The sequence below is a fragment of the Nannobrachium achirus genome (assembly GCF_963921795.1).
Source record: "Nannobrachium achirus genome assembly, chromosome: 22".
Taxonomy (NCBI): domain Eukaryota; kingdom Metazoa; phylum Chordata; class Actinopteri; order Myctophiformes; family Myctophidae; genus Nannobrachium; species Nannobrachium achirus.
Window position 1 is genome coordinate 47,099,529 of NC_137829.1, and position 26,188 is coordinate 47,125,716.

A 26,188-nucleotide genomic window follows, 5' to 3' on the forward strand; every position below is an offset into this window, starting at 1 on the left:
ACCTGGTGATTACTGCAAAAATAACTACAGAAAAGAAAAGTAGGCTAATGTCACCAACCATATACCTATTGTTCACCTCTATAATAGAATTATGCAAAGGTCATATTAAGACATGAAACACTACAGGCTCTATTCATCCATGCCTATATTACCCCTTGAAAAACATTTTTGAAATACTTCAAATAGCTGATCTACAAGCTCACATTGTGTTGATGTAGATTGGCTTGTTAAACTATTTTAAAATGTTTTTCAAAATAGTTAAAACAGTTTAGGGATAAGAGGTAAGGTAAGGCATGGACGAAAATATAGCTCTACTTTCCAATGAGGGGGTTGACCATGAATGTAGATTATCCCACTCTCTCTTGTATGACACTGTGGGCTCTATTATGATCCAGGTCTTATGCTTTAACTTCTTTGCTTTTTTTTTTTTACTATATAGACAACGTGCAGATGTAGATCAGCATTTGAAGTATTTAAAAATGTTTTTCAAAATAGTAAAAAAAAAAGGCAAAGAAGGTAAGGCATAAGGCATAAGACCTGAGCCCTGTCTGTCTGTCTGTAGTGTACCTCTGTGAAGTTGGCACCCGATATGATGAAAACATATATAAAAATGGTGTCATTCTTTAGTACTGGATTTGTGCTGAATTGTGCCGTACATTTTATAATTTGTGCTGGTATCATTATTGAGATATTCTACATAACACCACTGTACTGCTCATGTTCTACAATGAAATACTGCTGCTCTACACCGCCCTCTGTAGGGCAATCACTATACTGCTGCTAAATCTGCTAATTCATAACCAATATAAATATTTATATATATAAATATATATGTCACGGTTTGTTAGAGAAACAGTACGGTCGAGAAACGGAGCACTCGCCGTGCAGCACGGGGCGGAACAAGCGTTCGCCCACAACAACGTCCTCCAGGCGGAGCCGCTCGATTGTCCACGACATTGCAAGCGGCGCGAAGGCCAGCGGACCAGGGCCGCGCGAGTTACGAAGCCGTGGTGAATGCAATCGTTATATTTATGCCCAGGCCGTAAGGCCTGGGCAAGCCCACGATAAACGCTCATAGTAAGCTAATGGCTAAGCTAATGGCTAAACACCGCCCAGCTAGGCTAGTAAATAAAGAAAGAGAGTCGCAAACGAGTGACGTCAGCGCCTGCACTAGTGAATGGCTGTCTATGGGCTGTCGTCGCCATCTGGTGGTGATTAGTGTGTGGTGAACGACAAAACAAGCGCTCTTACTCTTACCGTCCTGAGTTACCCAAACATACTGTAACATATATATAAAAACACAATTGATGATTTCAATGGCACAAATTAGATCAGCACTAAAGAATGAGACGATTTTTTCCCCGATTTGGAGCCCAAAAATCGGGGGTAATTATACCAGCACAAATTATAAAATGTATGGCACAATTCAGCACAAATCCAGCACTAAAGAATGACACCATTTTTATATATGTTATCAACATATGGGGTGCCACTGCCAACTTCACGGAGGTTCTGTCTGTCTGTCTGTCTGTCTGTCTGTCTGTCTGTCTGTCTGTCTGTCTACCTCACTGATTCTCAAAGTGGGGACCCCGAGGGCCAAATGGGGCTGTTAAGTATGACATCATTTTGTAGGCAGAGGAGAATGTCTGCCCCCAGTTTCTGTGAATCTTTTTACTATTTTTACTATTTACACATTTTTCTTCTCTTTGTTGTTGAAAGGAAAGTGTTAGAATTATACTTTAGTCGTTATTTTTGTCTCGGATCTGTTGAAATAGCGAGGGACAGAAAATACTCTGGGGGCAGAGTTATCCTCTGCCTACAAAATGATGTCGCATCAAAATCTGTTGAACCACTGTAACCCATATTTGCTGGGGAAAAAAAAAAAAAAAATCTTGTGGGCACAACATATTTTCAGATCGGGGTCCGTGACCAAATATTGTCTGTCTGTCTGTATGTATGTATGTCTGTGGTGGCATTGAGAAGAATTGTGTGTGTGTGTGTGTGTGTGTGTGTGTGTGTGTGTGTGTGTGTGTGTGTGTGTGTGTGTGTGTGTGCGTGCGTGCGTGCGTGCGTGCGCGCGCGCGTGTGTGTGTGTGTGTGTGTGTGAGACACATCAGAGGGTGTATGTCCCTACAGTCAGTCAGTCAGTAGGAGGAGCTCCAGTAGTTGAGTCAGTGTCCAAAGTGTTTCTTGTGCTGTAGTTCCTCTGCTCTGCTGACTGCTGCTCTCTAGTCTCTGCCATTCCGTTCACAACACAACAACAACACTGCTGTAGAGCCTCTGCCTGGGTTCTGCACTCTCTCCACACGTAAGTCACATCATGACGTTATCGCTTAACGTGCTTTTATACAAACAACAACAACAACCCACCACATGTTATACTGAATGTTACGCTGAGCTGTAGCGTCTAGCAGAGATGGGATTTATGGCTCTATGAAGTGAGCCCGGCCCCGGATCTCTTGAGATCCGTTCCTTTCAAAGAGCCGTCCAAAAGACTGTCTCATTTCTGGTTTATACTTTGTAGATTTTGATGATTGCAAATCACTTCAATTCTTCAAACCTATATAGGCCTATACATTTTGGCCATATGATACATTTCTGCCATTTGAAAATAGCCGATCTACAAGCTCACAATGTGTCGCGTTGCGACACATTGTGAGCTTGTAGATCTGCTATTTTCTACATTAATTGAAAAACTTGTGAAATGGGACATTCTGCATAATGAGTACTTTCTACTTTTGGTAGGCTACCAATACTTTGGTACTTTCACTCAAGTACATTTTAATGCCGAACTTCTACTTGTGGCAGAGTATTTCAACATTGCAGTATTGATACTTTTACTTAAGTAAAGACTTTGAGTACTTTTTCCCACAACTGTTCATTGGAAAGGAACGGCTCCCTAGTACTGCGAAACCGGATCCCATCGTTCATTTCAAAGAGCCGTTCAAAAGACTCGATTCGTTCACGAACGTCCCATCTCTACTGCTGTCAACATTATTAGCCAGCAACAAGTGCACGCTTGCTTTTGTCCATCAGCGTTTAAGGCTGGACTAACGTGCATTCCGTTCCAATTCCAATGCATTTATGTACACATTCATTATGTCTGATGTGTACACAAATGTCTCATAATATGAGAGCGTCGACCATCCTGATCTAAATGTGTAGCCTTATTATTGGATCAAGACTCCATAGATGTATTTGATCGATTCTTCTGACATTTGTGTATAAATATGAGTCTTGAATCAAGGCTACATAATATAGTCTTGATTCAAGACTGTGATTCAAATGTCTGAATCGATCAAATAATTCTATGACAGTCGTTGATTCAAGGTTAGTCTTTGTCTCTCTAATGTAGGCTAATGTATGATTGAATGAATGACCTGAAAACCAGTCCTGCTAAACCTGCTCTTCAGTGGTTCTCTACTGATTAGCTTATTGTGCATCATTGTTTCCTCACTCAACTGCAAGCAAACAAACCAACCAATCATACAATAGGCAATGTCAGTGTATTACCATAGAGGTAAGCAGTGGTGTTTTAAGTACTGTACTCAGTGATGTCATTACGTGCGCATCCCGCATCAAAAACTCATTCAAGTCGCCCAGGGACTCATTCATGTCATGGTCCTGGGGTCCCGGGGATGCGCCTCTATTGGAGTTCATGTTAAAATAATTTACTACTTCTACTTAAGTTGCTATATTAGTTTAGATAGTTTAATTCGTTTTTTAATGTATTGTGTAAGATAAACACTGTAAAGATGTATTATCAGTTAAACCTGGAACAGCTAAAAACTATTTTCACTAGTGGTTCTCAAAGTGGGGTCCTGGGTCCTTGAGGGAGTTCCAGGGGGTCCCCAGATAAATGATAGTTAGGAACCAAATAGAACTTTATGGGTCTGTAACTCGGTGAACAAATGGAACCAAATGGACCTGTTCCATTTGTACTCTAGTATTTTAACATTTAATATAAATTGGGGTCCCAGTGATATAAATATAATTAAATGGGTGTCTGTAGCCTAGTGTATTTAGAAATCCTAGTTCTAAGTTCAAACATTAGTTCTAAGTTCAAACATTAAAATAAATATAAGAAATGGGCAAACATTTTGAAAATAGCCGATCTACGAGCCCACAGCGCTCGAAAACATTGTATTGAGGACTCATAAAACTTTTCTGGGACCCATTTGAATGACCACCTGTGGGTCCCAGGACCCATTACATTGAAAACCTAGTAACATCACTGACTGTACTTAAAGGAGTAGTTCACCCCCAAAATGACTTTTTTTCCTATTGATTAGTCACGCCATGGAGACTAAAGTTCAATAATATGTTTTGGTTTTTGTCACATTCCTAAGAAAAAAAATTGATTCGAGTAAATTTACCCCCATTGATTCCGGATGGGGACCCGTTTCGAAACAGGTCCCCATCCGGAACAAATGGGGGTAAATTTATTGTTATCACATTTTTGTCTTAGGAATGCGACAAAAAACAAAAAAATATTATTGAACTCTAACCTCCATGGCGTGACTAATCAATAGAAAAAAAGTCATTTTGGGGGTGAACTACTCCTTTGAGTACACTTTTGAGCTACTTGTACTTTACTACAGTATTTCCAATTTCCAATACTTCTACTTCTATTCCACTACATCTCAGATCCAAATACTGTACTTTGAATCCACTACATTTATTTGAAAACTTTAGTTACTCGTTACTCTGCAGATATGCTTCAATTCATACTTTTGAATTCTGGACTTTTACTTGTAACAGAGTATTTCTACATTGCAGTATTGATACTTTTACTTCAGTGACATTTTTAGTTACTTTTTCCACCACTGTATATAAGGTGCATACAGGGTAGGGTAGCTGCACTTTTCTAAAGTTACAATTTAATCAAATTAAACATTACTAGCTCTTACCCGTTCAAAGATATGAGCTCCAAAATGATGTGCAGTGTGTGGGTTATGGGATGTGCACTGTGCATACAGTATATGAGGGATGGAAAGTAACTTTAACTGGTGCTTGCATGATAATATGTAGGAGCATCAATGTAAGAAATACCCGTTTCGTTTAATGGCTACCCCCCCCCCCCCCAGCCCGCCCGCCCACCCGCCTGCGCACACACCCGCCTGCCTGCACACACACACACACACACACACACACGCACACACACACACACACACACACACACAGAGAGAGCTGGTTAAACATGTTGCCTCATGCTAGATGCAGAATAGATGTGCCTCATGCTAGATGCAGAATAGATAGTAGATACACCATAAAAATGCTAATATACAGTATATGATTTGTGAAAGTGACAAACGGGCTTCACAGTTATGTCAGGTGTGTTCATATGCTAATGGTGATGCGATTTCAGATCAATTGCTCCAGCCACTGAGGAGAAACGCTGTTTCAGACAGACAGACAGACAGACAGACAGACAGACAGACAGACAGACAGACAGACAGACAGACAGACAGACAGACAGACAGACAGACAGACAGACAGACAGACAGACAGACACTCACTCACTCACTCAGACATTCGCAAAATTATAGTATAGATGTAGTTGGGCCACAGCCTGAACAGTTTGGGAAACCCTTTTGTAGGTTTGTTCTAGAGTATGTTGTGAAGGTGAACTCAGCTGTATCTCCCTAAAATAAATGTGTGGGTCCTGCTGTTACAGAGAGGCTTAGTTGCCACCATGACATCTCCACTGAGGAGTCTGGTTGAAGATGACAGCCGCTACCAGAAGTCCTTCCAGATGTTCCTGGACCGCTCCTCTGAGCACCAGTGCATGCACGACTTCATCCACGATATTCTGCCCGGCATCTTAGCCAGGTAAACTCCCGGCCGGTCCTTGTCCTAGTCACATAGGAGAATCTAGAGCAGTGGTTTTCAACCCTTTTCATATCGAGGTCCATTATTTATTTGGCATTTGAGCCACGGAACACCATTTGATTAGATTTAGACTCAAAACCAAAACCCAGTTGTCGTTGGATAGGATTTTGACCACAATTCCATGCTGTATTGATGTTGTTGTCATAGGACGTCTTCCTAAGCCAGTACTTTGAGGAGACTCTTTGGGGCCTTTTCCACCAGCAAAGAACCGGTTCGGGTTCTTTCTCCCGCCTATGGGATGGCAACTTTCTTGGAGCCTTGGTTCGTTCTTGTGAACCGGCCACGAACCAACTTTTACGGTTCGGAACCAACTCGGTTCTCGGTGGAAAAGCTCACCTCTCATTTCATCCCATAGTCGGGAGAAATAACCCGAACCGGTTCTTTGCTGATGTCTCCAACAGGGAACAAAGCAGGCTCTTTGTGTCTCCATAGGGAACTACTGCTGGTCATCGAATGATTGGCTTAGGAATGCGTAAAACAAAAATATATACATCCATGTATTCAAGTCTTCCATGGAGTGAGTGAACTATCCCTTTAATTGCACATACAAGGCTTCTAATATTATATTGTTGCTGTGGGGCAGAAACCTATTTTCTCCTTTTGCTTTTTTTCATAAATAAACATCATATTACAGCGTCACACGAAAGCATCAAAAGTAGTAATCCGCAGAAGCTTTCGTGCCGCGTTTCGAGCCTGTAGATATCTGCCGCTTTTGCTGGTTTTATTTTGTTTCGTTTTTTTACATTTGAATCCTGAAAAGTAACAAAAGTTTTGGGACATGTGTGAGGTTTCCACCCAGACAGAGACGACAATATCATACAATATTATTTGATGGTAAAATCTGTTCACAACATTATGTTCTCTTCTCCTGTCCCGTCAGCGTTGGAGAAGGACGGCCGCAGCTCAACCTCATTGGAGTCGGAAGCGGTGCAGGTACGGTAACAAGCGTCAGGAGGACACTATAACAAGCAGTACGTTATCTCATATTATTTTGTGACGCAGTAAAAAAAAGGAGCCAGGATGACTTCCAGCGGAGGACAGCTAAGGTGAGAGCCGGCAGTCACGTTTGAATAATGGAGGCTGCGTTTGTGTGTGCCGTGTGTAATTTATGGCCGTGTTGGAGTGTTGCATAAAAAAAAAAACTTTAACCCCGCTGAATGGCTACAATCATTTTCCGAGGGGTTTATATGCAACAGCTGCCAAGGTAATCTTTAACCTCGCTTTGCCAGACAATGTCACCCCGGCCCCAACTGACCCTGTAGGCGTAGTTGGCCTTTTGTTTTAAGAGGTAGAGCTTATATCGTTTATTTCAAAGAAGCATCCCTTACTTAGCCCACGAGTGCTATTACCCTTTTAGTAACATCATATCCAACGTTATCATGGGTCCCATATCTGCGTTTTTAATGAAGCCGCGATCAAAGTTCAGCAACGGCGACGACTAACATCTATTAAAACTCTCCCACAGGGTGTTTCTTTAGTTAAGCGGAAAAAGTATTCTTGCCGCTCATGCACCTGTGCTTCCCCCAGATGTACCGTAATTATTTCACTACATTTACAGTACTTCTCTCGAGGCTTTGGCGTTGGCCAGAGCAGTTTTGCGTAGCCAGGAGATTATTGTCTGGGGGGGGGGGGGGAGGGGAATCTGAATTTAATACGGGGCCAGCTAACAGCAGTGTTACTTTTGACAGCAAATTATGATTTTGTCTTAGTCTTTTGAATAACACGCCATTTCGTTTTAGTCTTCTGGAATTGTTTAGTCTTAGTCTAGTCTTAATCGACTAGATATCAAAATCTTAGTATTTTAGTCTTTTTAATGCAGTTTTAATGCAGTGTTAATTTTGACAGCAAAGATTTAGTCTTTTGAATAACACACCATTTAGCCTTAGTCTTCTGAAATTGTTTTGTCTTAGTCAACAAAATTAATACTAATAATAAATAAATAAAATCTGATATGATCTGATTCTTTTGTTTCATTCATTGAAGTTAGATGTCACCAGACTAAAGCCCTTTGCACACAGGCGCGTTTAACCACACGGATAAAACGGACAATATAATTTTTTGAAAAGAAAACAATGATTCTCTATGACCTCGTGCACACCGGCTCCGAATTAGCCGTGCGACGAGTGGCTGCCGCCGTGCGTTTTTTTCTCGATCTAAACCAGTTCGATTCGTGCGTCTTGTCGCATGCGGTGAAAAACTCATCACTCCTTTTATGACTCCTTTTTGGATCCGCAGCGCCGATTCCGCACAGCCTTGCACACCAAATCCAATGCGTTTTACTCATGCCGCAAACGAAAAAAACGCAACTGTCCTGTGTGCAAAGGGCTTTACAGTGTCAGTAGGTGGAGATCTGTGATCGTCTGACTATGCCAGACTATAAACAGAGAGGCTATAGTTCTGTCAACATGTCATGTTTGTTCAGTAAGGGCTTGCAGACAGGATATACTGCTTATGGCAAGTCATCCTGCGCCAAAACAGTATCAGAAATGATAACCTATATTGCCTCCCCATGGCCTAGCCGGGGCACCTGATGGAGGGGAAACTAACTGGTTGGAATAACGTGTTCCTTCCACGGGCTACGTCCTACCGGGGAAACCTGTCATGTGAAAAGAAGGTACTTGGAATAAAAACTTTCCGACAATTGGACTCATCCAATCGCAAGACCGTCAAATCACCCAACGATACTGTGTCTGCACTGGCTTGACTTTGCCAGGAAAGGGAAAGACAGTTTAGGGCAATTATTGTATTAATCTGAATAGTGTGAGGGTTGTGTGTGTTTATCTGCTAGCTGACAAATATTGCGAGTGGATTTGTGAAAATATCGTCATCATTTGCAAGTTTTGCTTTATTCTTTTCTAGCCTCGGAAACCCAGACAATTCTTTTCTGACTTGTGAGTCGGTATTTCAAACTCTTGCAACAGCTGTGAAAGCTTCATATATAGTCAAACAACTCTCTTGAAATGACGTTTATTTTTGTTTGTTTTTTCGTCTTCAATTTGCTTACAATTAAGTCAATTGTCCTGTCATTGTTGGCTGGCAGGACCTGTTGTGAGGACTGAGGAGGACCTTACATTACATGTTAACTGGTTACGTTGTTGTTTACTCTAGTCCTGCTGGACCATTGCTTAGATCAGGGGTCTTCAACAGGGGGTCCGGGACCCCTAGGGGGTCCCCAGAGTTACTACAGGGGGTCCGCCAAAACTTTGTGATAGGATAATTATTTTTCACATCCCTATTCTGAGGAGAACCTTAGACAAAAACACCTAAGGCGCTGCGAGGCGTTGAGAGCTTGTAGATCGGCTATTTTTGGCAAATAGGTTTTGGTGTAGAGGTTAAAAAAGAAGATCAAATTAGATCAAACATAGACTGATGACAGTACTGTCAAACAAGCCTATGAATCTAATCTATGACATCTATGAAAATCTGCCAAGGTCCTTGGCCTGAAAACGTTGAAGACCCCTGGCTTAGATGCCACTTTTCACGAGCACCAGTGTTGATTTCGTCGACTAAAACTATGACGAAAAATGTTTGTCGACTGCTTTTTTTTTCGAAAACTAAATAAAAGGTAAGCTGTGATGACTAAAACTAAGACTAAATATATTGACAATTTCGTCAACAAAATAAAACTAGACTAAAACGTTAGGGAGGGACTAGCGGAGAAGGGAGTCATTTTATGTGTGGTTGCTCTTAGGTGTTGCGTGCTGAAAATAGCCGATCTACAAGCTCACAGCGCGTCGCAGCAACGCGTTGTGAGCTTGTAGATCGGCTATTTTCAGCACACAACCAAGTGTAAAATCAGTCATTATGATGCCATTAAGGCCTGCCAAAATACATTTTAGTTGACTAAATCAACTGTAGATTTAGTCGCCTAAAATTAGACTAAAACTAAAACTTTTCAGGGGACTAAATTTAACCTGACTTTCGCCAGATGGTGGCAGCATTGCGTATATAACGCTCTGCTTTACCATCTGGGCTTGCTCGGCCAGAGTTGATAACACTCGTAAAGTCAGCTATGGGCGGGCTCTGAGCGGCTCTGAGCCAATAGAGTCTGATTGCAGACCACGTGGAAACCCAGGAGGCGGATTCTGGGTGCAACGTCATGCAGACAGGCCAATATGAGTGGTTGGAGTTGGCACTCCCAGACTGTGATAGAAACGGCCACATCCAATCACCTGCTACAGAAATTCAAAAAATGGCCCGCCCCTTACATCGAGTCTGTCCGAGAGAGCCCAGATGTAAGGCAGAGCGTTATGCACTGCTGCAACTATCTGGCGAAAGTCAGGTTAGACTAAATTATGACTAAAACTAAATTAAAATTTTATTCAAAAGACTGACTAAAACTAAATCAAAATTTGCTGTCAAAAACAACAATGACGAGCACGTTTTGAGAGCAGCAGATGGTAACTTTGCTGTTGGCTGACTAATGTTATTTGATATGGTTTTAAACTTTGACCATTAACCCGTTCTAAACGGTGTGTGGTGCAAGTTCACGCTTCACAAGAGTTAGCTCAAAGTTCAATTAAGACAGATTAAAATGAACTAGTTCAGGTAGATGTTTAACAAAGTTTCCTCAATGAATTAGTTAACGTTCTTTCTTTCTTTCTTTCTTTCTTTCTTTCTTTCTTTCTTTCTTTCTTTCTTTCATGCTCTGGTGGTGATGTTTTCCCACCTCACACAATGTGTTTTACAGAAAAGGAAAGATGTTGCAGTAAAAGTATAAACTGTCTTCATCAGTGCGCTGCATGCATGAATGAATAACACAGATTGTTAGAAAATGTACTCCGACATTTTGGGAGACGCGAGGTCCCACTGTCTTGACAAAAAACATGCACGGTTGAGTAGAGCGGGGACTGAGCATTGGTTCGACCTCCCTTTGGTACGACCAGGTTAGCATTCACCAGCGTCTGCAGGTTAGCATTTCACCAGGTTAGCATTCACCAGCGTTAGTTTTACTGAGGTTAGGGTTAGGTTTAGGTGGTCCATGGAACCGAGTAGAGCAGCGAGCTGCAGTGCACAAATCATGTGACCTCAAGTACAGGTCTAGAAAGATGCTATCCCTGGCCTCGTATCAAGTACAGTAGCCTACTTGTTCCCATGGACACAAGTCTATTATTCACATTCTAGGTATTGACAGATGATTATTTTACTTGACGATTAACTGCCATACAAATAATTTGCGATTAATGATTTAATTGTCTGGCTTTTACGGCTACGTAAACAAACGGTTGCACGGGGCAGATATGACAAAAAACGTATAATGTTTTTGTGTTACAAATACACAAAGAAATGATGTTCAAATCACGTTCACCAAAAGACCTGAGCTCTTTTGCGGTGGCGGGGTGATGTCTGAAGTCTGATTTAGGCAGTCACTCCTAGTCTGAGTCAAATGGGAAGAAAAAAGTGTGCTAGGTGTGAGTGCACGGCTCTGTTGTGCATCAATGCACACAGGATACATCGTCATCCATCTTCAGACACACACACACACACACACACACGCACGCACGCACGCACACACACACACACACACACACACACACACACACACACACACACACACGCACGCACGCACGCACGCACACACACACACACACACACACACACACACACACACACAGAAGAGAGAGGAGTATCTGTCTCGACAGCAGGTTTTCATGAAAAAAAATATTGTGACCAAACGGAAATAAGATCCAAACCAGAGCAGATAAAACAACTTTTCATGGCAAAGAATCATCCCCTACTCTTAAGGCTGTACCAGTAAGACACCCCAAGGGGCGAGAAGCGACCTCGCCCTTTAGCGCTGAAACAACAGAGACAGAGAATAGAGACAGAGAATATGTTCATATAGGCTATGAGCATTCCCAGATATGGGCTTAACTCATTTATTGCCATTTTGAATATGCCGTCTTTCAGGTTTCCCTGCCAGAAGTCTCCATAGACTTCCATGTAATTTAACAGATCATGCACCATGTGTGTGCAGGCTGTTCACAGCTTTCAAACAAAAAAATCCGATTGGAAATCCGTTCAGGCATTCTTGAGATAGCAGTCATTATGTTTTACATGTTATGTAAACAAAGATGGCTGCCCTGTATGAAAGATGGGGTTGTATGGGGGTGAAACATGCAAAATCGCGATAGAAATCATGTTTACTAGATTTAATGGGGTCCAAAATTTCTTTTTTTTTCAAACTCGTCATACTCGTCATAGGCAGAGTGGACCCATCTATCATATAATTTTCCGAATGTCTGTCTGTCTGTCTGTCTGTCTGTCTGTCTGAGTGTCTGTCTGTCTGAAACCGCGTTTCTCCTCAGTGGCTGGAGCAATTGATCTGAAATCGCATCACCATCAGCATATGAACACACCTGACATAACTGTGAAGCCCGTTTGTCACTTTCACAAATCGTATGCTGTATAATTGCATTTTTATGGTGTATCTATATCTATTTAGCCTACAGTACCTTTTGTGACCACACATGTTAAGGGAGGGGCGCTGTTGTTCAGGCCATGCACAATCACACACAAACCCACACACACACACACACACACACACGGGGGGGGGGGGGGGGGGGGGGAGTGTGTGTGTGTGCAGGCGGGCAGGCGGGCGGGCGGGGGGGGGGTGGTTCTGGCCCTGTTACAGATGTTGTCCAAAATCATGCAGATCGGTACACAGTATCCCTGTAGCCGTTAAATGGAACGGGTATTTCTTACATTGATGCTCCTACATATTATCATGTAAGCACCAGAAAGTTACTTTCCATCCCTCATATACTGTGTGCACAGTGCACACCCCATAACCCACACACTGCACATCATTTCGGAGCTCATATCTTTGAACGGGTAAGGACTAGTTAATATAACTCGTCAAACTAGTCATAGGCAGTAGATGAGTTTTAATATTGATGACATCAGGGATCTCCATATGGGCATAAAAGGGACACAGACAGAATTAATTTGCAAGTGCGGTTGCCGTGACGCGGGTCACACTTGCACATGAATTCTGTCTTGGCCATGTATGGAACGTGACTGACTGACTGACGCACATGAGCTGCAGGATTTCATAGTAAATGCGACCTATGGTCGCAATTAATCCAGCTACATGCCGTGTACGGCTGTGTTCAGTGTGTATCGATTAGCTTGATGCACAGCATGTCCCCGAGTCATGCTAATTGGACTCTGATCTGGTTAAATCAGCCAGCACTCACCACTCCGAGCACGTTCAATGAACGTGGCACGTTCGTGCACAACTTCTAACATTAGCCCGGTAGCAGGGTTGTTATCAGCGCTGGAAATGGGCCAAGTTCTCAGCCCGCCACAAATGATTTTGTTTGGATTCCAGAGAAGCCAACATGTCTTCTATGAAAGCATAGAGACAAAAAATAGACGATCTACAAGCAATGTGTCGCGGATGGGCTAATTTCGGTTACTATTTTAAGATTAAAGCAGTGTTCCCAAGGTCATGAAATTCCTGGAATTATTTAGAAATTATGTTTTTTTCCAGTACTGGTAAAGGTTTGGAATTGATCAAGGGTCCTGGAAAGTCCTGGAAAAAATATATTTGGCTATGCATTGTTTTTGACTATTGATTTAGTTCATAAAAAAAACATTTTCTAAAACATGTAGAGTATAACATCGCATAGGATATAATTAGTTTTTAGTCTAACGGGCGTGATTGCAGCCTAAATGTTGCAGCCTAAATGTATGTGACAAAAACAGATCTACAAGCTCATTCTATCACCATTCTATGCTTTATATATTCTTTTATTTTTGCACTGCCTGTCTTCGGGCATTGCACATAGGAATAAGAGACTCGTTACTGCGTTGAATGGTTGTTATGTAGGCCTGGGAATTGGGTTAAATATTCTGGAAAGGTTTTGGAAATTCATTGGTTAAAATGTGTGGGAACCCTTCTAAAGCATTTGAAGTGGCAATATGTACAGAAGCATCTTCCATAAAACCGTATTGTTCTCGTCTCGGATATTTTTATCAAATCAAAGGTCAGAGCCTCAATCTTGTGGAAAAACTATCATTAAAACATAACACTTTGCATATTGTGTTCAATCGTATAAGACAGTGGTTCTCAACCTGTGGGTCGGGACCCCCGGGGGTCCCCAGAGGTTTAGCTTAATGTGCAACATTGTTTTCCCACTCAACAGTAAACAGACCGACATACAGTATGGGAGCGTGTCGCTATTTCTACAAGTCATCTTTTCGACAACCAAACCTAACCCCAAACCCAACCTCCTTGGGGGGTGAGCAGCGATACCTGCCGACGCTCCGTTGTCGAAATGATGTGCGTTTGAACAAGCGAGATTTCTCCCAGTATAAGTGTATGGTATCTGCACATTTCTAAAGTGACAATTTAAAGACTTTTAAGACCTTCTGGTTAAACATTGGCCAAAGTGTGATTAGAGGCCAAAATTGTGAAAATAGCAGATCTACATGCTTGTGAGCATGTAGATCTGCTATTTTCACAATGGAACGTAATGCCAACTCCTACAATTCCAAGTGCTTGTCAGGTCCCCAGTTAAAATATGATTATTTTGGGGGTCGCGGCCTGAAAAAGATGAGAACCACTGGTATAGGAAACGGCGCTAGTGCCGATGTCTCACCGTTTGGCAAATCACACAGCGGGACTTTTTCAGTCAGGATATGTTTGCTTTAATCCATGCAAACTTCCCCAGAGGTACGTGGAATAACTGTGCTGCCACCTGTAGGTGATATCGACCTGGAGATGATGTCTCAGCTCTGTCAGAAGCACCCCGGGGTGACGGTGGATAACGAGGTGGTGGAGCCCAGCAGCCAGCAGCTGCACAACTACAGAGGTACCCCCCCCCCCCCCCCCCCCCCACACACACACACACACACACACACACACACACACACACACACAGCCTATACCTCTGCTACCCACAGCCCAGAGTACAAAGACCACACAGATGTGTATCTTTCAAAGACAGAAAGATCCTTGTACATACAGTACTACACGGTGCACACGGAAAGTTTTCAGACCCCTTGATCAAGTTTTCAACATTTTGTTGCGTTTCAGACCTGGATCTATTATTTTCTATGTGTTAACAATAGAGGATATGCGCATGCATAAAGTGAATGGCAAATCGAGTGGCAATGTGTCGTTTAATGCAATCAGATAGGACTTTTCTGTTTGGATCTATCAAGGCCAGAAAGTATTTTTTTGCCACTCAGTAGGCATTCCCACATAACTTCCTGGTATGATGATGACATCACGCGCATACCCTCTATAAAATAATTGCAGATATACAAGCTCACAGCGCGGCACCGAGTGTCGCGCCGCAAGCTTGTAGGTCTGCTATTTCTTTTCAATCGTGAAATTCTTTGTAAATCGTTAAATATATCTTTTTAAAAGCGAACAATTGTAACTCAAATATTTGCTTGTTGGGGGTCCCTGGAACAACATATTTTGAGATGGGGGTCCGTGGCCAAATACATGTAATTTTGGGGCTCCTTGACATGAAAAAGTTTTAGAACCAACAATTTAAAAGAAGGATTTAGACTTTTTTTAGGATCGGGTCAAAATATTCAAGCTCACAGCGCGGCAAAATGTTCTATAAATGAATGTGACTTGGCTGGACTAGAATCGTGGATCTGCATGTACAGCCAACCTTTGAGTTGTCAGGGATGAAAGGCCTTTTGTTCAGACGAATAACTAAGAAAATAACTGGGATCCGTTCCTTTCCAAAGACTGGCTCATTCTAGTTACTAGTTTACTTTGTGGATTTTGATTATAATTACAAATAACTTGTACACAGTATGTCTAGACTCATGTCATCAACAAGGATCTGTCCCATTTAGCGCCACCATCATACATGTGACCTGATGGTCGCTTATCTCCCGATTAGGGAGTCTTACTGGTGTATATATATCTATATATATGGTTAGTTAATGTTATACGCATTTGATCTCTGACATAGGATTTCAGTGAACTAGTCCTTTAATGTATGGTTTAACATAACTCTGTGTGTGCGTGCATGCGTGCGTGCGGTGTTGTCATAGTTAAAGTGTCCCAGAAAAAGGACTTGGATCACATCAAGTTCACCTGGAATAAGATGACGGCTGCCGAATTCGAGGAACACTGGAAAGCCAAACAGACCACCAAGAAGGCAGATTTCATTCACATGATTCAGGTTGGTGCTGATTCTAATGACCCTCACATTTACCCACTTGTAGCCCTAACCTTACATTGACAGTTGACACTGTATTCATGTCACAGTTAGGTCATATTCATTTGATATGAGCCCAAGCTGCACGACCAATGCGAGATCTTTCTGTACAATGCCGATCCCGATTTTGGACAGTCCTTGCCCACTGATTTATGGCTTCTTTGACTGATATTTTATTTAAAAAATAAGTGCCATAAACTATACAATAACTTTACAAAACACACCAAAAATAGAACCATGTGTTGGGCTGATGCTGTATTTTTGAAAACCTTTGAAAGATTATAGAGCCTATAATGACATGCCCAAAATAGGGATGCAGGGTTGAAAGTGTCTAGAAATAATTGGGGCACATCATCGGATGCATAACTGCTGATACGAATGTCATCACGAAAGTCAATTAATGGGCCGATAGGCGATTATAATAGGCCAGAACCTAGTTAACAATGAATCCCATTAGAGTATGTGTCTTCTATAGAATTATAATTAGCTGTCGACTCAATCCAGTAGCTCATTCATTATCCGTGATGGAATCCACAGATGCTGTATTACGTCAAGGATGTTTCAGCTACCGTCAGATTCTTCAGGAGCCTGCTCGGCAGGAATGGGAAACTTCTCATCATTCTTGTTTCCGGTAAGTGGCTCGAACCTGGACTTGTAGAGTATGTTGTGCACAGTGCAGCATCACTTTATTTGGTGTACACTTTAAGTACATTTACTGAAGTACTGACCCTATGTACACCACATACTGTACACCACGTCACCCATTTTCAAGTTACAGTATATCTTCATATAAATCATCCTCACTAATGTGGACTTTCAGTCTCTGTCTCTCTCTTTCTCTCTCTCTCTCTCTCTCTCTCTCTCTCTCTCTCTCTCTCTCAATAAATATTCTATGCTCTTGCATTAATAAAAGAAAAACCTTTATTAAAAGTACTTTTCGAGGTACTTTTATTTTACTGCTGGTGTCTAAGGAAGTATTTAATTCTTCCTTCAGTTGAGGAATTGATTGAAATGTCTCTGTTGTACATTCTGCGTTCTGCAGGAAATCACAGCTTGAGACACTTGTTTGTTTACTCGCAAGACTGACACCTTTTAATCTTTTACATGTATTCTCTTCAATTACTGCGACTTAGATGGAAAATTCCTTTGAACAGCCCTCCTGTCAATTCTTCTCCAAAAAAAAACCAAAATGTATTTTCAGAATAAACACGAATAACGTCCGATCATTTGGACCGCATACATAAACACCGCATACATAAACACCGCATACATAAACAAAAAATCGCACCCGTGCGAAGTGAGCGGTGCAAACTAATTCCTGCGCGAATCAGTGTTGATAGGCATGCATGGCAATATTGTTTTTGTTGTGTATGATGTCAGTCTAGAGGTCTGCTCAGACTATATAAGTCTTTATCGTCATTTCTCATCAGTTAGTTGACCAAGCTACGGATTGTAACTTGTAAGAGTGTCGTAGTGTAATGATAAGTGACCTTATTTACCTCCAGAGAGGCCTCCAGAGAGGCCTCCAGAGAGGCCAGAAGATGAATATTTTAGTTTTTCAAAGTCTGTTCATTTGTATTTTAAACTTGTATTAGCTGCCTGTCATTTATAACCTGTAAGATTTTCCACAGTCTGTCTAAAAGTGTGGTTATTTTATCGCTTATAAGTGATATTCATCTAATACAATTTTGAAATTCAAGGTTAGCACCGCTCAATAATTTTTTATGACTTATTTTACGCGGCCTAAACGCATTATGACGTATTTTACGCGGCCTAAACGCGTTATGACGTATTTTACGCGGCCTACGCGCGTTCTAAATCAGGGTTAACCAATCGGGTGCCTCTGTGACTATGACATCATGGACAGATCAACAGAATCGAAGTGTTTCATTGGTCTAGCGAACTCATGTCATCATCATTTGTGACATCATAGTTTTGGTAAAAAAGCGGTCTATAGGAGCGGTTAGCACCGCTCAAAAAACAAAAATAAACAAAGATATTACACAAGACCAATCAAAACAAGGATTTATAATAGAGAAATGTCAACCTTCTGAAGTCAGAGTTGCTTGGAGTCCAGTGTGAAGTTTCCACAGTCGGTTATGATTTGGAGTGCTAGGGCATCTGCAACGCTTTTTTACACAATATTAATTTTTTCTTTTTTTAAAGATGGATCTGTACACTGTAAAATCCTCAGTGTTAATCTAACTCTTAAAGTTGTGGATTTACAGACCCATAAAGGGTCCATTTGGACACCCAGGCTGTCCCTGTGTATTGTATTTCCGGTGGACACCCCTGACCCCACCATGCACAACTAATTATAAGTCAGGCTTAAGGGATGGGAGGAGCAAGATGAAGGACATGGCTACTGTTTTCTTCGTGCAGCTCTTTGGGTGAAGATTCAAGAATGAGAATGATGCGGGGAAAAAAGCTAAAAAATAAAGCAAAGCATAGTGAATGCTAAATGCTTTGCTAAGGGTACAAATTATGTTCTGGGTGTTCAAAAGAAATGGACATCTGCCTTTTAAACGTATTCCCTCTACTCGACATGCGCTCGCAATGCTATGGTACGCAAGGTGATCGACGTGATTTCTCACAGCGCGTGGCATTGTGTTAAACCCATTTAGGCCTGAACACATTACGCAATATTTTATGCTTTAACTATTGAAAAATAGCAGATATACAAGCTCACAGCGCGGCACCGAGTGCCGCGCTGCGAGCTTGTAGATCTGCTATTTTTGAAAAATCGTGAAAATTAGAATTTTGACCCGATTCTATAAGTGTCTTTTGAATCCTTCTGAGATTTTTGGAAAAACTATGTCAGCAATCTGGCCAGCCATCGTCAAAGAAAAGGTCCTTTTCACTTGACTGGAGCTCAGTTAGTCTGTTCTTGAGAGACTACTATGTCAGTGGTGCTCAAACCTTTTCATGTGAAGGACCCCCAAAATGATACTTATTTGGCCACGGACCCCCATCTCAAAATATCTAGTTCCAGGGACCACCCAGAAGCAAAATTTGAGTTACAAACGTTTGCTTTGAAAATACATATATTCAAAGATTTGCACACATTTTCACGACTTTTTCAAAAATAAAAGATCTACAAGCTCGCAGCGCGGCACTCGGTGCCGCGCTGTGAGCTTGTATATCTGCTATTTTTCACTGGTTAAAGCATTCAATAATTCTAGGCCCTAAATGGGTTAAATCTCAACCTTGTCTCTTCAGGAGAGAGCGGGTGGGGCAGGCTGTGGGGGACCTACAGAAGCCAGCTGTGCAAGGAGGAGATCAGCCAGTGCGTGACCATGGGCGACATCAAGAGCTTCCTGGACGCGGAGGGCGTGGACTACCAGAGCTACGAGCTGCCGTCCCACATGGACATCACCGAGTGCTTCACCCCGGGCGACCAGCAGGGGGAGCTGCTGCTGGACTTCCTGACCGAGGTGCTGGACTTCAGCCACACGGCCTCGCCGGAGCTCAGAGCGGGCGTCCTGGAGCTTCTGCGCCACCCCGACTGCAGCTCGGAGTCCGCCGACGGCACGGTGGCGTTCAACAACAACCTGACGGCGCTCGTTGTTGACGCTTTGCCTTAGCCAAAAAAAAAAAAAACGTTCGGTTTTATTCTTTTAACCCATTTAGGCCTAGAATTATTGAATGCTTTAACTATTGAAAAATAGCAGATATACAAGCTCACAGCGTGGCACCGAGTGCCGCGGGACCTTGACATGAAGAGGTTTGAGCACCACTGACATAGAAACATAGGTTTAAAAAAAAAAAAAAAAAACTTAGAAGGATTTAGGAGACACATATAGAATCGGGTCAAAATATTCAAAGACTTGCACAAATGTTCGCGATTTTTCAAAAATAGCAGATCTACAAGCTCGCAGCACGCTCCGACCTTGTATATCTGCTATTTTTCAATAGTTAAAGCAAAACATTACGTGCAATAATGTGTAGCCAGTCTAAATGGGTTTAAAAGGACCATAGAAGGGGGGGGGGGAGTATAGATGCTGGAAGCCCTTACAATCCATAGGTCAGCTATTAAGACCTTCATCTGGAGATTCTGATCTTAATGCGCTGGATTGTGAGATACTTAAATAATAAAATAACATGCACTGTATGTATATGACGCTTTTAGTGAGAGACGTGATTCCTGGTTGAGCGAGTCGTCACAGGGGCGCTTCTTTAACCACACTTAAACTATTAACACATCGAGTGCCCATGAGGAAACTTAAATCGCCCTGTGCCCACTTTTTTATTGTTTTTACCTTATTTTGGAGGCTCAGAGTAAAAGTAATCTGAGTAAATGTTATCGAGTACTTCCCTTTTTTTTGCGATAATATTTTCTTTCACTCAGAACAGAAAAATAACAACCGCGGCCATCAGTGCTTTTGTAAGGCCAGTAGAGAAGGGCTTGTTTTAGACATTTCTTTTGTGACCACATTTTTATTATTCATTTACATCAAGGGAAGCCCGCTTTACTCAGTACCTTTGGGGCAATAGGACATACAGTATACAGTATACATATTCATTTTGAGCGTATGCAAAAAAAAAAATGTAAAAACTACATCCACAAATCGCTTGCCTATACGTGCTGCCACTTATCTTTTGTTTTTGTGTGTATGCACTATGCAGGGCTACCCTGCATACACATTTTAAACATGAACGTGATTTAAAAGTTAGATTAGGAGATAAATGCACTTTTGTGAATCTCATAACAGGCTCTCTATGAGGAAACTCGACTTCCTGGTCACGTGATCTCCCGTTGCATTTCGGGAATTGGAGTGTTTCTCTTCAGCCGCAGGTGCCTCGTACAGTAAGTTACAGTTTAACGTAGCTTACTGTAAAACGCGTTGTGGGCACTGGGAGACATCAAAGAGTCTCCCTGTGCAAAGTGAGACATGATGTCGCATTGTGGGCATCCAATGTTGGATGCCTAAGACGTCCACAGGAGTCTTAGGGTTAATGGTTAATGGGCGCCAATTCCCTGTTAAGACGCCTGGAGACGTCTGACCTGGTCACCATGGTAAACGGGTACATCGGTAGCGGCTGGTGAGCGAAAACACTACACATCCCATGATGCAACTCGGCCGCCAGCATCATGGAGCGTCTATTCTACATAGGCTCCAATTCATTGCTGATGCAAAGAAACTGCTTTATCTCGGAATCTACTTCCACAAACGCAGAGAACCGCTGCTTTTCACCGCAACACTGGGCCGTGATGGTAGGCCACGGATTCACTATACTATGCAATGATGTAGTGGAACATAACAAGCTTTTCAGAAAACTGCCACGGTCCCTGGCACAGAGAACCACTGATTTAGAAGGCATTTGTAGAATTGGCCTAGTGTTTGTTCATGAGCTGGTCCACAGGCTTCCAATGACTCCAATGCATTCCACAGAACTTCCGGCTGCAGTTTGGCACCCATGGTGAGACAAATCTGCCGATTGGATGCTTATTTGTGCTCGCTTTCTACATTCTTCTAGAAAATAGCTAATGTATAGAGTTCAAGTGGTGAAACTGTTGGGATAGTTTTTCATAGAGCTGGTCGCTTGTTTCACTCACCGAGTTTGGCAACCGCAGTAGCGGTGTTTCTCTTTTCTCATCAAAACAAAGCAAGCAGTGCTATTACTATTTTGCTTTGGACTCGGTTGGTATAGGAATTGATAGTTGAGAATGAGATTATGGTATTTAGTTAAAATGTGCCACGGGAAAATGTCTCTGGCTTGTTTAGGCTTGGTTTCTGCATCAGCAGCAAACTAAGGTCCACTCTACAGGCTCAATTCTACTGACTCTTGCAAAAGAATGAGCAGGCTCTGAGGATATGTTTCTCGAAAATGGCTGTGCTACAACAAGCTAACAACGTGTCGTGTCTGCTTGTAGATCTGCTATTTTCTGTGTGCAGCCCCGTACGATGGTCAGTCTGACAAGCAGACAAGCTGACGTCATTGTATTCTCCATACTGGTCCTTTTATACAGCTTCGTACTCAATACGATATCCTCTTGCAGAGCCGTTCTCAAAAAAGTGTCGTACTGGGTCAGAAATACGTGTCTGTGTGTCAATAACGCTGTAACCAGGGGTTGACACTAAGGTCTCAGAGGCACTTGCCCATCGGGCAAGTACAGGTCATGTTCTACTTGCCCGAAGGTAATGCCCACTTGCCCGAAAAGTAAATCGTCCATTATAAAATGATAGGTACAATTTTAATCACCGCTCAATTTAACACTTATTTCTTCACTTTCTGGGGCTGTGCGATAAAATGTCATACCTCAATATCTCCAAATCTAAATACCAAATACTTTAGCTATGATTGAATATGTCTATGGTTTCACACTTGTTATTTTATATTTTTAAATGTAGCAATAGTAAAAACACCACATCATAGGTAAATAGTGCTCTTATTTTACATTCCACAGACCAGAAGACACAGCGCACTGGCCACTTTCAGGTGTTTAGACAGATATCTCGTGTTGTGTTTATAGACATTTGTGTCCCCTCTCAAATGAGCACTTTCCCTGTCGGGCAACCTGAAAGCCAACTTCACCTGCCCTGACGTTTTATTTACCTGCCGGGGGCAGGTGGGCAAGCCTTAGTGTCAATGCCTGCTGTAACAATAGTTTAGTTTAGCGGACTCAGATTAATTTATCCTTGTGTAAAAATACCCTTAGTCAACATAGTCAAACATTGACCCTCAAGTCAAATGTTTGACTTTCGGTCAAATCCGTCCCTTTTTCCATCTTGAGAGTGAGAATGCGTTGTTTCCTCTGGTACTTTAACCAACTTAAAGGATAAAAAACTGGTGAAATAAAGTTAAGTTGTCTTAAAAGTACTGTAAATTGTATGTATAATTTCTGCTGCACTGCAATTTTCTCATATTAATGTTTTTGTGTTCTAATTTAAATGTCCTTCATTTTGCACTCTCAAACATTTTAGATAATTGTCAACTTCTAATTGTATGTTTCTAAAAGTGAAAATGTGTTGGCTTTTTTCCTGAATATCCAAAAGGTTTCAAGTCAATTATATAAATAGTTGGTAATTTGCCTTGTGTCTTTCATTGACTGTCACAAAAACCCTCTCATGTTCATGTGAAGTAAAACCATCTTCACTCTAACTTGTGTTTAATCTCTTGTAATTTAACTACAATTATAAATAATATACTATAACTGTATATAGGGTAAAAACAATCACACCCAATGTGAAGTGAGCGGTGGTCGTGCTTGCATAACGTCTTCAGACTAGGATTTGAGTCTAGGATGTACAGGGTATGCTACACACACACGTTTTGCTATGGCAAAACGCTGAGGAAAAAGGCTACAGACATACGATATATGACATCACTAGACAAACATGATGCTACGTACACACATTTTACTTTGGCAAAACGCTGAGGAAAAAGGCTACAGACACACGCACAGCCACGTATAGGAGCGGTTAGCACCGCTCAAAAATCACACCCAATGTGAAGTGAGCGGTGGTCGTGCTTGCATAACGAAAACACATTGCTATGGCAAAACGCTGAGGAAAAGTGGCTACAGATAGGTCTAGGATTTTGTAATATGATGTAATATGGCTACGCACACACACATATTGCTATTGCAAAACGCTGAGGAAAACACATTGCTATGGCAAAACGCTGAGGAAAAGTGGCTACAGACACACGCACAGCCACTCTTAGGAGCGGTTTACCACCGCTCAAAAAGAAAAGAAACATCGGGACACATCAGTGACAAAATCCAAAGTCCCCAAATAAAAAGTATTTGCCTACAGTACCTACCTCGTGATTTTCAACCGCCTCTTCAGTCACTTCATTCTGGTGCCGGGCCTGGTTTCACGTTCCACCTGATGCAGTGTAGAGTTCTCAACAGACCTGAAGATTAAAGCCTGGCCCTCACTGGGCCTGACTGATTAGCATAGAAAACGTCGGTTCCGGTCAGATAGAGGCAGGTTTGGGCAAACTTTGAATACAATTATAACTAGAAAGACGCAATTCTGGGAAATTGCAAGTGTGCTTGCTGTTTTTTTGTATTTTGGCATTCAAATCAATGGGGGTATTTCATAGAGTAACTCTTAGCCAATGAGGAAGCAGCAAAAACCTTTTAGAGTAACTTTTAGCCAATGAGAAAGCGGCAAAATGTCATGTGAAGCTTGACCAATCCTCTGGAGTTTTTTTTTTTGTTTTTTTTTGCAAAATGCAGATTATAGCAGCAAAACTGAGATGTATTCAGTTTGTACAGAAGTCAGGGCTAATTGTTTGCCCCTAATTCCCAATCAAGGTGATGATTAAGTAAACAAACTGTCTCCTGGCTTATGTTAGGCTTGTTTGTGTTCGGGAGGCAGGAGGCAGAGGAGGTGAGCAAAGGGTTGCTACACTGCTTTTTGCGGATTACATGGTCCTGATGGCACCATCGGTCCCAGACCGTTTAGCTCACTGAATCATTTGGCAGCAGTAGAGTGTGCGGCGGCCGGGATGGGGATCAGCATCTCTAAATCTGAGGCCACGGTTCTCAGCAGGAAACCGATGGATTGTGCAGGCCAAGTAGAGAATGAGGCTTTACCCCAGGTGAAGGAGTTTGTTCAGAGGGAATGCAGGAAGTTGCTCAGGATAGGGAACTCTGGACGTCTCAGTTGGAACTGTTACCCCCGCAACCCGTTTCCGGATAAGCGTTTGAATATGGATGGATGGATGGACAGACAGACATGGGCCAGGTAAATGCATCGAGTTGTGACCAATTATGATTGGCTGATCGGAAATGTGCAGTTGTGTCTATTAAAGTGACTGGTGGATGTATATTCACAATGTTTGCCTACTGACAGCATGCACAAGACATATGGTCCTGATCAGCCCAGTAAGTGATTACCGGCGCACACTTAAAAGATCACACCGGTGTGAAGTGAGCGGTGCTTACTTCACACTAGAATTGATTGATTGATTATTTTATTTGACAAAAATGGAGAACAATACAAGTATAGCCAATACAATTGAAATGTAGTACAGTACAGTTAAGCACCCTACCTAAAAAGAGCATCTCAAGCTAGAAGTACTGTTCCTACGAAACAGTGTGGGCTCGCTCGTAAATAAATAATTAAAAAAAAGAATAACAAATGAAAACTCTTAATGAAATAAATTGTTGTTTTTCCTTCATTTCCTTCATTTGCCAACGTGACTGTTCTGCAGCGTGCTAACTGTCATGTGAAGCTTAACCAATACTCCAGCTACCACCACTCCCAGATGTTTTTCCGCCAATTGCACCTCATTGGCTAAGGGCCCTGCCTTTGTACTTTTGTTGTACTTATCCTATATTGTCCAATCAGACAAGTTGGTAGGTGATCAAATTCATGCACACACACAAAGCGGATAGCACGGCTCAAAAACGAGTGTTTGATTTGTAATCGTGATGTCGTCATAATACACTGGCCAATCAGCACACAGCTGTGACTGACCAACCTGGCATATATAAAAAGGTGTCGTGGTGGCCTCATTCATTTACGACTCGAATACTGCCAAGACACGTGTAGCTATGGCCTCCGGCGTCAAAGTTTCAGATTCGGTGCTTGATGTTTTTAACCACATGAAAGTGCGCAAGGCGATGGAAAACAAGGAAGAGAAGAGGAGGAGAAAGAAGGTCGTCTTGTTCTGCATGAGCGACGACAAACAGAACATCATCCTCGACCATGGCAAAGAGATCCTGCTGGGGGACATTGGAACCACCGTCTCTGACCCCTACCAGCATTTCGTAGAAATGCTGCCCGCAAACGACTGCCGCTACGCTCTGTACGACGCCTTCTACGACACCAGGGACACGAGGAAGGAAGAGCTGGTCTTCATCTTCTGGGCTCCGGACAGCGCTCCCCTGAAGAGCAAGATGATCTACGCGAGCACGGTGGACACCATCAGGAAGAAATTCGTGGGTCTAAAGCATAAGTGGCAGGTCAACTCTTTGGAAGATATCAAAGATCGCCGCAATCTCGCGGATAAGCTTGGCACAGAGGTAATCACTCTGGAAGGATGGCCTATAACCCAGCCAAATTGAGACTGACCAGACACCATCTAATTGATTCAGCTTGTTGAATTCCAGTTGGTTGCAGACGGAGGAGGGGCAGAGGCAGAAC

The 26,188-nt window shown here is 42.2% G+C and overlaps 2 protein-coding genes across 3 annotated transcripts in view; both read left to right on the top strand.

The window, feature by feature from the left end:
- Positions 1-2,170: 2,170 nt before the first annotated feature.
- hnmt (histamine N-methyltransferase) lies at positions 2,171-23,110 on the top strand. 2 transcript variants are annotated; one of them, XR_013963272.1, is made up of 8 exons: positions 2,171-2,308; positions 5,678-5,832; positions 6,773-6,825; positions 14,604-14,711; positions 15,919-16,049; positions 16,623-16,716; positions 19,305-22,157; positions 22,696-23,110. XR_013963272.1 is itself a non-coding variant. In XM_080753707.1 (7 exons), the coding sequence occupies exons 2-7, from the start codon at positions 5,696-5,698 to the stop codon at positions 19,667-19,669; spliced, it is 888 nt and encodes a 295-aa protein (XP_080609833.1). In that variant the 5' UTR covers positions 2,171-2,308; positions 5,678-5,695; the 3' UTR covers positions 19,670-23,110. The 2 variants fall into 2 exon arrangements, 1 of the variants encoding a protein (XP_080609833.1); XM_080753707.1 differs by having other exon boundaries at positions 19,305-23,110.
- A 2,486-nt stretch (positions 23,111-25,596) lies between these two features.
- LOC308307661 (cofilin-2-like) overlaps positions 25,597-26,188 on the top strand; it is a gene marked incomplete at both ends in the record, with an annotated part of 38,722 nt that continues 38,130 nt past the window's right edge. Inside the window, one exon of the mRNA XM_080752926.1 lies at positions 25,597-26,007. Within this exon, the coding sequence (XP_080609052.1) occupies positions 25,597-26,007 (411 nt within the window). The remainder of the gene's footprint in view (positions 26,008-26,188) is intronic.